General features: G+C 37.3%; 1 protein-coding gene across 5 annotated transcripts in view; it reads right to left on the bottom strand.

Annotated features, from left to right (window-relative positions):
- The window catches only part of UBN2 (ubinuclein 2), an 87482-nt gene that overhangs the window by 25114 nt on the left and 49504 nt on the right, over window positions 1–12864 (bottom strand). For all 5 annotated transcript variants that reach the window (XM_060108553.1, XM_060108549.1, XM_060108552.1 and 2 more), the window contains 2 exons: window positions 10937–10979; window positions 5514–7064 (listed from right to left, as the gene is read on the bottom strand). In XM_060108553.1, the coding sequence (XP_059964536.1) occupies window positions 5514–7064; window positions 10937–10979 (1594 nt within the window). The remainder of the gene's footprint in view (window positions 1–5513; window positions 7065–10936; window positions 10980–12864) is intronic.

Here is a 12864-nt window from a genome sequence, read left to right as displayed (position 1 = left end):
CCTTTTATTATCAAACTTGCTGAATGACAGCCTCCTTTTTCCACATTATCTAGCCTTTCGTTAACCCCTGAAAGAGGTTTCCAATTCCACTACTTTTTTGAACTTAGACTCCTAATGCAAAAGGTAAATTAGGGAGTGTTTTGACACTCCTGGACCTGGGCTTTGATGCCATGTTTATGTTTAGAAATATGCTAGCACTGATGAGCTTTCATTGACAAATTACTTAAATATACTCTATTAGGCTAATTTAATTCTTTGAACACTTTTCTATAAAGCAATTTAATAATTTTTTCCCATTTTGACTTTTTTTTATGTGTACTTACCAACAGATTATAATCAAAATTTCTCAGTATCAGACATTATCTACCATAGTTTCTGCAATTTTGTAGCCTTATTTTATCAACTCAAAATTTCTGTGGTAAAAAACTTTACAGTTCTAAATTTGGTCAAGAAAACTGAATTCTCTGTATATTTGTTAATCAATAACAAGCATTAGCTATGGTCAGTTTTACTTTGTATGTTGATTACTTCTACCAGTAAATATTATTAATTAAGGGCTAATCATTTTATTTCTTAGTTAATGTATGATAACAAGGTAGGTGATTTTCCCATGCAAAAATGCCACATTACATCATATATTTATACACTTAATGGTCCACACCACTGCTGAACAAAAAAAATGAAGAACATCCTCCAAAAGCTTTCTATTCTGGTTTTTCCACTAGTTCTCCAATAGCCTTCCCTTATCTCCTTTATTTATCTCTCAGATTTATACCTTTAGTTCTGACCTCTCATCTCAGTTTCAATCCTGTTTAGCTAACGGTTTAGTGAAGAATTCCACTTGGATATCTAACACTCGCCAACTTGGCATGTCCAGAATTGAACTCATTATCTGCTACAATCACTTCCTTCTCGTATATGTTAAACGCTAGCATCAGTAGTTTCATTCCTTCCCACCACTCTGGCTTGAAACCTTAGTTTTTAAGCATCATGAAATGAAGAACAAGATGAGCTCACAGTCAACATGATATCTTTTTTTTTTTAATCCCAACTTCCTCCCACACTTAAGTACAAATCTTTATCACTTTACGCTTGGTCTTGACTATTTTTCTTACTGCCAGTCTTTCCCCTCTACTGTGCCCACCATGGTATACAAAATGGGTGATTTAGTTAAGAATTACTAAGTTAGAAACAACAATGCTTCTGAAGCAAAAAAAGGATCCAGCATCAATTTAAGAATTAACAAGCGTTCTTTCTTCTTTTTAATTGTAATTCTATTTTAGTCTCAGGATAATATGGGGAACACACTCCAAGGCCATGTGCCCCAAGCGGAGCCCCCCTAGTGAGAAACATGAAACACTGCTAATAAGGAGAACTCTCCTATGCTTTTCTGGAGGAGGCTAATGGAAGCATTAAAACTGACAGCAAATGCAAATTAGGGCAACTTCCACAATTAAGTAACGTGTATTAGCAATAAAAAATGGCACCATGCCATAACTATCTAACATTCTGTACTTTTAAAAACCTTCCATAACCACTTTTGTTTATAAAGCTAAAGTGAAACACCAGATTATCTAAATGTTATATGGGCATTTATAAGTTTTTCTCTCATAGAAGGTGGAGACCTTTCAGAAGTGGGATATCCCACTGTTGATAGCATCCGGAAGCACACAGGAGAAGCTGTCAACATGAAGTAGGCAAATAGTTCGGGATAATGCCCCATAATCAAAAATATTTTCCATGACCTCCACATTTCATTCCTAGGGGAAAATATGAACGGGCACCTTGCTCTTCCTGTGGTGGGTACTACATTTTTCTTTTAACGACGTGTTTCATTTTGGTGAGTACATCTGCCCCCCATTCTCTACAACACCCAGAAGTGATCTTCTGAAATATAAATCAGACCATACCACTCCCCTCCAACAGCTTCCCACTGAACAGAAGTAAAAGCCCAAGCCCTTATTGTAGCCCACAAGGTTCTCCATCACATGGTTTGGAGTTGATCTTTGATCCCCGCACCTCCCCATCCTTCCCTACTGGCTAGCCATGCAGGCCTGCACGTCGTCAGGCTCTTTCCTATCTCAGCGTCTTCACATCTACCATCCCCCTCTTGCCTGGGCTGTTCGCTCTTCTCTCCAAATGGCTGGCTCCTGCTCATGCAATTCTCAGCTCTAATGTTGCCTCGTCAAAGAGGCCTTCTCCATCTCCCTTATCCATGTTAGTAGCAATCACACTTTATCATATGACTGTTTTATTTTATTTTTATAGCACTTAAAGTATTTTTAAATACTTGTGTTTTGCTTATCTTCCTACCTAGAATATACGCCCCATGAGAGGAGGGATCTTGATTCACCCCATTTCCCCAGCACCTAGAAGAGTGCCTGGCACACATTAAACACTTAGTAAACATTTGCTTAGTGAATTATTTTGGGAATTATAAAGTGGCAAAGACAGGATTCACAGAAAAATCAATAAGCTGAAGGGCAAGAAAGAACAGGAAAGCCTTGAGTGGCAAGTTAATAAAAAGCAGGTGGAGATAATAATGTGAACCCAGAAAGACTTTAACTTTTGTTAACCTCACGACCTGTCATTTTCACATCTGCAAACAGCTAAAGATGTCTTTCACAAAGGAGCGGAATAGTTTATAGGCATAGATAGGAAATCTGTTTTTAGTGCTGGCCAGCTAGAAGGATAGGATCTAGAGGCCACAAGGTAGCTGGTAAGATTTCAGTGAGATGCTATGTTAAAAAAAAGAATCTTAGGTTGACCAAAAGTTAGAAATAACCTTATTCAATTACTGATCTTTTCCTCAGTCAAACCAATAAGAAAGACAAAAAGGATCCAATATGAAGGCACGAACACTAAGGTCTCCAAATCATAAAGCCATTTAGGAGAGGAAGAAAACCAGGGAGGAAGTAGTTATATTTTAGAAACACAAATTTTGCCATGTAGTTTCCTTGCCAACAAACCAACTGGTAAACAACAAACCAAGTTGTTCTTCAGGGATAAATGATCAAATATAGGAAGGTTTCCAGGAGAAAAAAAAAAAAAGGAACTGATAGATTCTGGAGATGACAAAAGATAGAGGGAGATTTAACTTTAAATTCAAAGAAAACAAAGCAAGTGGAAAAAAAGCAATTTTTAACTACAGGAAAAAAGTCCAAAATTTATCATTGAAACCACAGTTAATGACACTTAGCTCAACAGAGACAATATTTTACATAGTCACAGATTTAACCAAAAGTTGTAATTTTAGTCTTTGAAGAAAATGGGAAAGGTATAAGTGAGCTAAAAGCCTTATTTATCACAATGAGAAGCTGAAAGATAAAACAGTCTTCCATTCATTCTTGTTTTTTAAAAACACAATTTTTAAAAAACACAAGAGAAAAAGCTAAGAGAGTTAAAAGTAGCTGACACTAGGAAGGAGGATCTGGGGCACGGAACTGCCATTTCGGTTATAATCCTCTCACATATTCCTGTGATCAAATTAAAGATTGATTTCAAAAACAGTCAACATTTTAATAAAGATAATAAAACAGGAACGTGGACTAACTCCTAGACCTTAGTTATAACTTAAACTTTAACATACAATCCCTAATCGGTTTTTTTTTTCTTATTTCTGATAAAAGCAAAATCATAGAGATAAAACATCTATTTATCCCAGATTTCAGTTAATGAAGTATCAGTTAACTGAATTTTGTTCTATATTAGAATTCTAGAATTCATTCATTCCTAAGCCTACTTTAGTAAAGGCAGAGTGATGATTTGGGTTTTAAGTGTATATTGAATACCAACACTTAGCTTGTACTGAATAGCAGAGAACCTCTACAAACACCAAGGGGAAACATATTTCATTAGATGTTGCTATTCCACATAAATAAGAGGCAGTACAAAGTTAGAGCACTTTCTTAGACAACAGAATTTCAGAAATCAATAAAAGTCATATTTTCAAAGAATAACTGAGAATCTAAGAAATAACATCATAAAATGTTATATTTTTTTAAAGCTTCTTATGAAACAGAATATTATGTAAAATCCACTTTCTTGAAGAGTCTAAAAAAGTTATCAGGAAAATATCAACACTGGTGGGATGATGGGTGGCTTTTATTTTCTTTTTTTCTGAATTTTACCTATTGTGAACATGGATTATGTTTCAGGGGAAGGGAAAAAAAAGTTAAAGAAACCAAATCAGTAAAGTGAAGGACAAATTTGAGAAAGCCTCAGAATACAAAGAAGTGGCAGATAGATGAAAACAATAACAGAGAAGATGATATGAAAGGCAGAAAGATGGAATATATGAGTGATAAAGAGTTCTCAAAAAACCTAGGCGAATGGATCAGAAAACATAATCAGACCTGTAATAGAACAAAATATTCTTGAGCTGAAAAAATGGGCAGGTCTGAGATTGAAAGATGTTACCATTTTTCTAGGTACACAATTAACGAAAACTAGATAAACCTGGCCATTATCTGGGAACACTTGATTTTCAAGAAATAAGAGAAAATGCGATTAGCATTTAGGCAGAGAAAACCCATTACTTATAAGGGAACAAAAAGTCAGAATTGCCTCATACTTTTTTATAACCTTAATTAGTAAGTAAGGGTCAGTGGAGCACTATTTACAAAACTTGGAGTGAGACATTTAGTGACCCAAGAAGTCTTTATCAACTCAAGTGTGGCAGCACAGAAATTATCAGGTATGCAAGAGCTGAAGTAAAACAGCTTTCACATTAGCCTTTTTGAAAAGATTCCTTGAATTAGGTACTCCTGCTAAATGAGAGATAAACTTAAATTAAAAACTCACAAATGGGGAAAGTGTGGTATAAATGGATTACTGACACTAACTTGACAGAGAATTATATATGAATAACTGTAAAATTTGTGCAAAATAAAAATTTTATTCGAAAGACAAATGGTTAGAGGAAAAAATAATATGTCTAAATTTTATTAAATAAAGAATTATGGGGCTTCCCTGGTGGCGCAGTGGTTGAGAGTCCACCTGCCGATGCAGGGGACGCGGGTTCGTGCCCCGGTCCGGGAAGATCCCACATGCCACGGAGCGGCTGGGCCCGTGAGCCATGGCTGCTGAGCCTGCGCGTCCGGAGCCTGTGCTCCGCAACAGGAGAGGCCACAGCAGTGAGAGGCCCGCGTACCGCAAAAAAAAAAATTATGAAAGTTGGCAGGAGAAAGGGGACTAGGATGGGGAAAAGAAGAGACATGTGAAGGTATGTTAAAATCATAAGTGACTAATTTGTTCTGGACTTTGGTAAGGTACAGTTTTAAATATGCATTTTATTTGTGTTTTTTAAAAATTTTGAAAGTAAGCATGTAATAAAAAAAATCCACATCCCAACAAAAATTTCATTCCCAGGTGTCTCCATCACTGTGATGTCAACATCCATAAGTTAGAAGTCATCATAAACAACTGATATTATAATAAAGTCATTAAATTGACTCACAAGAGAAATTACACCATCTTACACTTTATCACGTGAATGTATCTAACATACATACCTGCACACTGGCTGTTACCACTGACGACCCTGAGGCAGAGGATGGTCTATGTGGAGTAGACAACGGTTTAGTAGCACCCTGTGTTCCACTTCCTGTTCCCCCAGATAGACTAGTCCTATTAGCTCCGCTTGAGTTAAGGTTGCTACCTCTGCTGGCCGGTACATTCATTGCAATTCCACTCAAGCTATTCTTGCCGACAGTTCCAGTGGATGATGAGTTTGTTAGCTTTGGAGGGGCCTGAAGATTTTTTGTAGATGGAAGGCCTGAAGTGCGATTAGAGGGCAATAAATTCAAGGTGGGAGACTGTCTGCTGATGTTTATTCCACTGGGCTGTTTATGGAATGGGTTGTTACTGCTAGAGTGGCTACTCTGGGCCACTAGTGCATTTGGACTGGAAGAACTTGGGGATACAGTAGGTTTGGGAGTTGGGTTGGATTTAGAAATAAGTTTAGTTGATACTGAAGGCTTAGCTGACTGAGAGGGCTTGGGTGAGGCAGAAGGCTTAGGTGAGGGTAAGGGTTTAGGAGACGTGGCAGGTTTCGGAGATGCGGCAAGTTTTGGGGATGCAGCCATTGAGAAGGGAGATTTGAAACCCTGCGTGGAGATTTGTGACACCATCGCCTTGGCTAAATAGTTACTGGAGGTAGTGGTGCTAGGTACTGTCCTAGAAACCAGGGAGTGGGACCCTTGAGAACCATTTCCAGGTTGGGGAGTAGATAAGGGAAGGCGGTACATAAGTGGCTTATCTGAAGACTTAATAAGTGGGGATGAACAGGAAAGTTGGGGATTATTACTTAATTTCACCACTGGATTGGTCTGTGATTTACTAATAGTTGCTTGTAATGGAGACACATAGTTCTGTTGGACAGCTGAATGCTGGTGCACCTTTGTTACTTGTGTTAACGAAGAAGCATCTTGGGCCTCTGATGTTCCCAGAGCATGAGAGGAGGCAGCAACTTGGGCTTGGGAAGAAGAGGAGACGTGGGTCTGTGAAGAGGAAGAAGCGTGAATCTGGCTTGACCTCTGTAGTCCTTGTTGAAGTAGCCTGGCTGGCAAAGGTTCTAAGGAAACTTTAGGGTTCTGAATTGAAGAACCAGCAATAAGGCCTGAAGAGATGCCAGTATGAGCTAAATCCTGGGGTTTCTTTGGTACTGGCCCTGTGTGGCCAGCAATAAGACTTGATGAATGTGTGGTCTGAGTAGAATCTAGTTTTTTGGGAGTAGCCAGTGGCAGTTTACTCATGATACTTGCTAATTTTTCCTCTCTCAGTCCTGGACGAGGTTTTGCAGTTGGCATACTTATCCTTGAGCCAGCTGGAGGGCCCTTGTTCCCGTTGTTGATAACAGCTAAAGCTTCAGAAACAAGATCCAGTGCAGGTGGATGAAAAGAAAGTTCTTCATCTAGTGAGTCATCAAGGCAGATCGTCTCCTGGGCTGGTGTAGAGCTAGAACTGGTGGAGGCCACAGCAGATGTGCTAGAGCTCGTTGAAGGGCCACCAACTGAAGCCACCAAGGATGCAGGAGTTTTCTGGTCCTTTTTTGGACTACACTCCTGGCATAAACAGCATTATGTTGGAAAAACAAAAACGATTAATCAAAAATTACAAAGTATTAGATTTTAAAGGACAAAGGAATTCTCATAATTAAAATTCTACTAGAAATCTTCTTTAGAGACTGTAAAAACCAAAGTAATTTTCCAGAGGGTAGAGCTCCTAACTGAACTGTCCTCAAAAGCCAAAGTATCTGATGTATTGCACACAGCTGCCACATCTTAGTAAGCCATTCTAAGAAGGCTTAAAACCAAGCCAAAGGAACATTCATATACTAGGTCTATTACTAATGAAACCTCCTCTCCCCTCACCCACCTCTATCAGATCTTCAGATACTATTCCGAATCCATTTGTTCAGAGACTATTCTCTTTTTATCTTCCTTATATCTAGGAGAACTTCTGCCTTTATCTTTTTTATTTGTATTTTTTAAATTTTTTGGCCACACCGTGCAGCATGCAGGATCTTAGTTCCTCAACCAGGGATTGATCCCGAGCCCCCTGCGGTAGAAGTGCAGAGTCTTAACTGCTGGACTGCCAGGGAAGTCCCTCTGCCTTTATCTTAAGATTCTACCCAGGGACTTCCCTGGGGCGCAGTGGTTAGGAATCTGCCTGCCAATGTAGGGGACATGCGTTTGAGCCCTGGTCTGGAAGGATCCCACATGCCAGGGAGCAACTAAGTCCGTGAGCCACAACTCCTGAGGCTGCGCTCTAGAGCCCACGAGCCACAACTACTGAGCCCGTGTGCCACAACTACTGAAGCCCGCAAGCCTACAGCCCGTGCTCCGCAACAAGAGAAGCCACCGCAGTGAGAAGCCTGTGCACCGCAACGAAGAGTAGCCCCCGCTCGCCGCAACTAGAGAAAGCCCGCGCACAGCAAAAAAGACCCAACGCAGCCAAAAATTAAAAAAATATACAATAAAAATAAGTTAATTATATATAAAAAAAGATTCTACCCATCTCGTATAGTATGGTTTGCTACGATACTGGCCCTCACTCTGCTTCCTTGCATTTCGGCCTCTTTGTATGCCTGTCCTACAGCTACCCATAGGCAGTGCATAGAGAAACTGATACATCAAACTGGCAGAAGATTCAATTCAAGCACACTTAAATTACCTTTTCTATTCATTATGGTAGAAGTCATTTGTAATTTATTCCACATATATTCACTATGAGCAAGGCACTATGCTAAGAAAGCAAGAGTATTAGGAATTAAAACTTGGAATACCTAAGAGAGAATATTTTCTGTTTCATCAAAAAAAATTAACTTCCTTAAAATTCAAGGAAGAGATATGAGAATTAGGGCACAGTTTAAAATATTCAAAGAGCAAAAGAATTTAAAAAGTATCTTTCTCTTAAGAAAAATATGAAGTACATGACTCATTTTATATTTAAGATTAAGAAGAAACAAAACTACATAAAAATCTTTTCAAAGTTTCTTCAATTAGTTTCCTAAAAACAGACAAATCCAAATAAACCTAAACCCTTATACTATACATTAATTTGCGCCATGAGAGCACTTACTCTAACTACAGTGGGGTAAGCATGGAGAGAAAGGGTCTTTACCACCTACTTTCTAAGGCATTACAGTAAATAAGAATAATAAATTCTTATTTCTGTTAAGAATGCCACTACACTCTTTCTTCACAATTTCTCTAAACGTCTATTCTAAAAAGCCGTGATTGAACACCTCAATACCTTTTAGAAGTCTGTAGCGTAACTACATTCAGGTCAGAATTGTCTGCTAAGATGAACAGCTAATGCAGATGAGACATGACTGCACTGACATGCCATCCAATTACATGATCAGTGAAAGCTGCATTACTATAAAAAGTACAGAAACTGAGAGTGGGGGAGTGTGTCAAAATAATATTGGGACTGTTACCAGTATAAAACTGCCATTTTAAGTAACTTTCTTTATTAATTTTTCTTTAATATTTTTTTCTTTACAAAAATAACAGTAAATCCAGCCAAGAGAGTACTGTGTAGATTTACATTGGTAAATTGTTCAGGATATATATTTGAGCCGAAAAAGCAGGTTATTCCATTTATATAAAATGTTGATTCAATCTGGATAAATAAATGACTGGATGGGCAGATGGATAGATGGTTAGATGGATGGATGAATGGGTGGAAGGAAAGAAGGAGGGGAGGCAGGGACAGAGAGCCAGAAGAAGGGAGGGCAGATGTGTACCAGAAAGTTAGGAGCTTTTTATTCTATGTGAGAAGAAATTTCTGGATACTTTTACTTTCCTCCTTCTTACTTTTCTGTATTGTTTGCATTTTCTCCTGTAAGCATTTCCTTATATTACCTTTATAACTGAAATAGGTATTTAAGGGTCAGCAGGGCAGGAAAAAACCATATCCGCAATACAGTTTTTCCATTTGGGGAAAAGGAAAGGGTAATTTAATCACGAAGAAAGGAACAAAACAGATAATTCCCCTGTACCATCCCAGCACACCCATTATTAGAATTCTGGTAAATTATATGTTTAAATAGATGTATCAAAATTTAACCAACACTTTACGGTGGGTATTAGGAGTTTAAAAATAAAGTCAAATGTCAAAACAAAGCATGAACTCAATAGATTTAATGAAATACTGGCTCCATATTATTTGGATTAGAAGACAAAGCAGGTTAACTAAGAAAAAGAAGACTATTTAATCTGCATTCAAAGAGCCTCTAATACGATAAATTAAGAAGACCATGGAGTAGCAAATATTGACCTTCTGGCCCTAACCTCACAAGCAAAGAAACTCTATTCAAAGAGATGAAGGCTATGGGAAAAGTCTAAAACCTACAAGTTGTGGGCTTTCATTACAATTTTAATTTCAAATGATTATAGCTTTCACTTCTAGAGGTTATGCTTGGTTCAACTCTGCTTTGTCTACTTTGATTGGATATTTTTTGTCCCCCCTTCTACTTTTTTAAATATTAAAAAACTTAAGTTACTTTATGTTCTAAATCTAATAAATCCATCATTTGCCCTTCTTAGGGGTCTAATTCTGTTGGCTGTTTCCGCTGACTCACTCACAGTAACTTATTTCCTCACGTATTCTGTATTTTCAGATTGTAAACTCATGTCTGACACAGTATATATGTGATAAGCCTTTGAGGCCTGGGATGAAGGTACATTATCAAAGAGTGAATGTGATTTGCCAGTGCCCTGGGTTAATACTAATCTAACAACTTTAAGTTATTTTCTTAGCTTGAGGTTTTCCCAGATCATGCAGGTTGTGTAAATTAAACTCCCAATCCAGAGAAAAATTTCAGGGAGGACTTTCTTCCCCTAATCCAGAACCCAGGCCAAGATACACAAATTTCTTAGTCTTTCCGCTGGTGAATGGATTTCTTTTCCAGTTCTTTCTTTTACTAAAAATGTTATCCTTTGAGAGTCCCAGGTTCATGGAGAGTTTCATTCCAATTCCCAACCTATTTAAGTCTAAGAAAATCTTATCTGCTGTGCTCTGAGAAGGTGATGGAAATCAGCAAATGCACCTAAAGGCAACTAAAGTTTCAGTGACAGATTAACATTCTGGCAGCTTCTTCTTTGTTTTGAGCCTTAGGAATTTCTCTTATATATTTATATTTGCAATCTCAGCGATGCTTCTGAGAGATATTTGTCATATTTTATTCAACATTTCTAAGTAGTAATAAGCCTTACAATTTAACTAATGTATATAAATTTCCCACTGCCACAAAGTCATCTCTTCTCCCAAATACAATGGTTCTAGGATTTTTACAATGTTTGAAAACACCCATCTTAAGAGTATGGTACCTAAAATACATGTGAAATACCATATAACCTTTTCATCATAAGGATGTATTTCAACAGTCACCAATTATCACTAATTAAAGATTTGGTTCAATACTTACCTTCACTTTGGGTTTAGGTGCAGGAATCACCTTTTTCTTTGCCCTAAGAGAAAAGATTAAAAAGGAGGCCATTTCAGGGGCAGTTAAGTCACTCATTAGGAAATTGTAACACATAATCTTGTAATTATATGGGTAAATAATTTCTTCTATTTGGGAAGTTCTCTGAAGGAACTATATATAAGTTATATAAGTGCTCAGTTTATATGTGAATATACAGCAACATGTTCCCCAATTTCAATTAACTAGAATAAAGGCCAAACCATTAGTAAAATGTGAAATGTAGATGATAAAGTTTTTTAAAAAATTAAATGTAAATACTCAAAAAAATAAAATAAAATAACTCAAAACAGGCTAACAAAGCTGCCTAAGGAGACTTATTTCAAAGAACTGGTAAGAATTTGTAATTATTTATAGAATAAGAGCTTCAAGGAACTTTAAGCTCAAATTAAAACATGCTAAGAGGTTGTAAATGAGATACTATTTAAAAAACAAAACAAAAAAATCCTCAAGTTTTTAAAGAAAATTATTTTTAACATAATAATTTAGATGAAAAATTTCAAAATGACAGAAAAAAGGCAATAAAAAATACCATGGATCGGGCTTCCCTGGTGGCACAGTGGTTGAGAGTCCGCCTGCTGATGCAGGGGACATGGGTTCGTGCCCCGGTCCGGGAAGATCCCACATGCCGTGGAGCGGCTGGGCCCGTGAGCCATGGCCGCTGAGCCTGTGCGTCCGGAGCCTGTGCTCCGCAACGGGAGAGGCCACAACAGTGAGAGGCCCGCGTACCGCAAAAAAAAAAAAAAAAAAAAAAAAAAAAAAAAAAAAATACCATGGATCCTTGGAACCTTTGGGAACTAGTGTGGAAAACGTTTGAAGATTAAAAAAGGGTTGAAAAGCTAAAATACCTCACATGTCAGAATATTTCGACTTCACTAAGTTAAGATGCCATCAATTAAATTAACAAGTATCTTGATTACAATCTACAACTTCGTTAAGGCAACAGTAATATTCATGACTTTCAGGCCCATATTATCACACAGATTCCTACTTTCTGATACAAAATGAAACGCAAAGTTAGCCATAATAATGAGGCTACTAAAAAAGAAAAAAATAAAAACTGAGGTAAAGGATCTATGTAAACACTTGCTTTAGAATTAAAGGAATGAATTATTTATACTTGAATTGTAACGTGATTTTAGAACTATAGGGAAATTAAAGGCCTGAAATATTATTGACACAAATACATATAAAGGCATAAAAAATATACATACCCCCCACCCTGGGATATCTAAACCACCTGCAACAAAGTAAACCTATAATGTATGAAACCAAACTACTCCAAATTTATACCCAAAACAACAAGAGTAGCAAGATCTGAAAACCACACCAACTCAATACATCTCTGATGGTATACTAACAAAGTGTCCTTCCTAAAAGCTGTAAAAAATTCCACCTACTACAACTGTATACAAGGAAAGGGGGAATTTTGTAACATTACCCAGATGTTAACCAGATCTCTTAGTGGAATACTGAACTAGAGTGCTCAGTAAATTCTCAGTGACTTGCTAAGTTTATATTTTATTAACCCTTAACACTACACTTCTAGGCAATAGAGAAGTAGCCTTAAGTTGTAGGTAAAAATAAAATCCTTGTCAAATTAACCAGTATTCACCCAAAAATGTAACCACAGAAAAAACTTGCCTTTTTACTAGAGACTCTTCTTTATTAATTATCAATACATCATTAATGAAAGATTCAGTTTTGGACAGAGGGAAGGACATGAAGAGTATGTTAATTTTGTAGAATAAAACACTGCAAGGCAAGGCTAGGTAGGATATATACAGAACTGTCTTGAAAAGCATGAGGCTAACAGATTACCTTTGTAGATGGTCATTAAGAGGGAAAGAAAAAGTATACGAAACAACGGG

This window comes from Mesoplodon densirostris, chromosome 9 (assembly GCF_025265405.1).
Source record: "Mesoplodon densirostris isolate mMesDen1 chromosome 9, mMesDen1 primary haplotype, whole genome shotgun sequence".
Lineage (NCBI taxonomy): Eukaryota > Metazoa > Chordata > Mammalia > Artiodactyla > Ziphiidae > Mesoplodon > Mesoplodon densirostris.
Note: the sequence above shows the minus strand (reverse complement) of the source record. Positions and strands in the feature narration are given on the sequence as shown.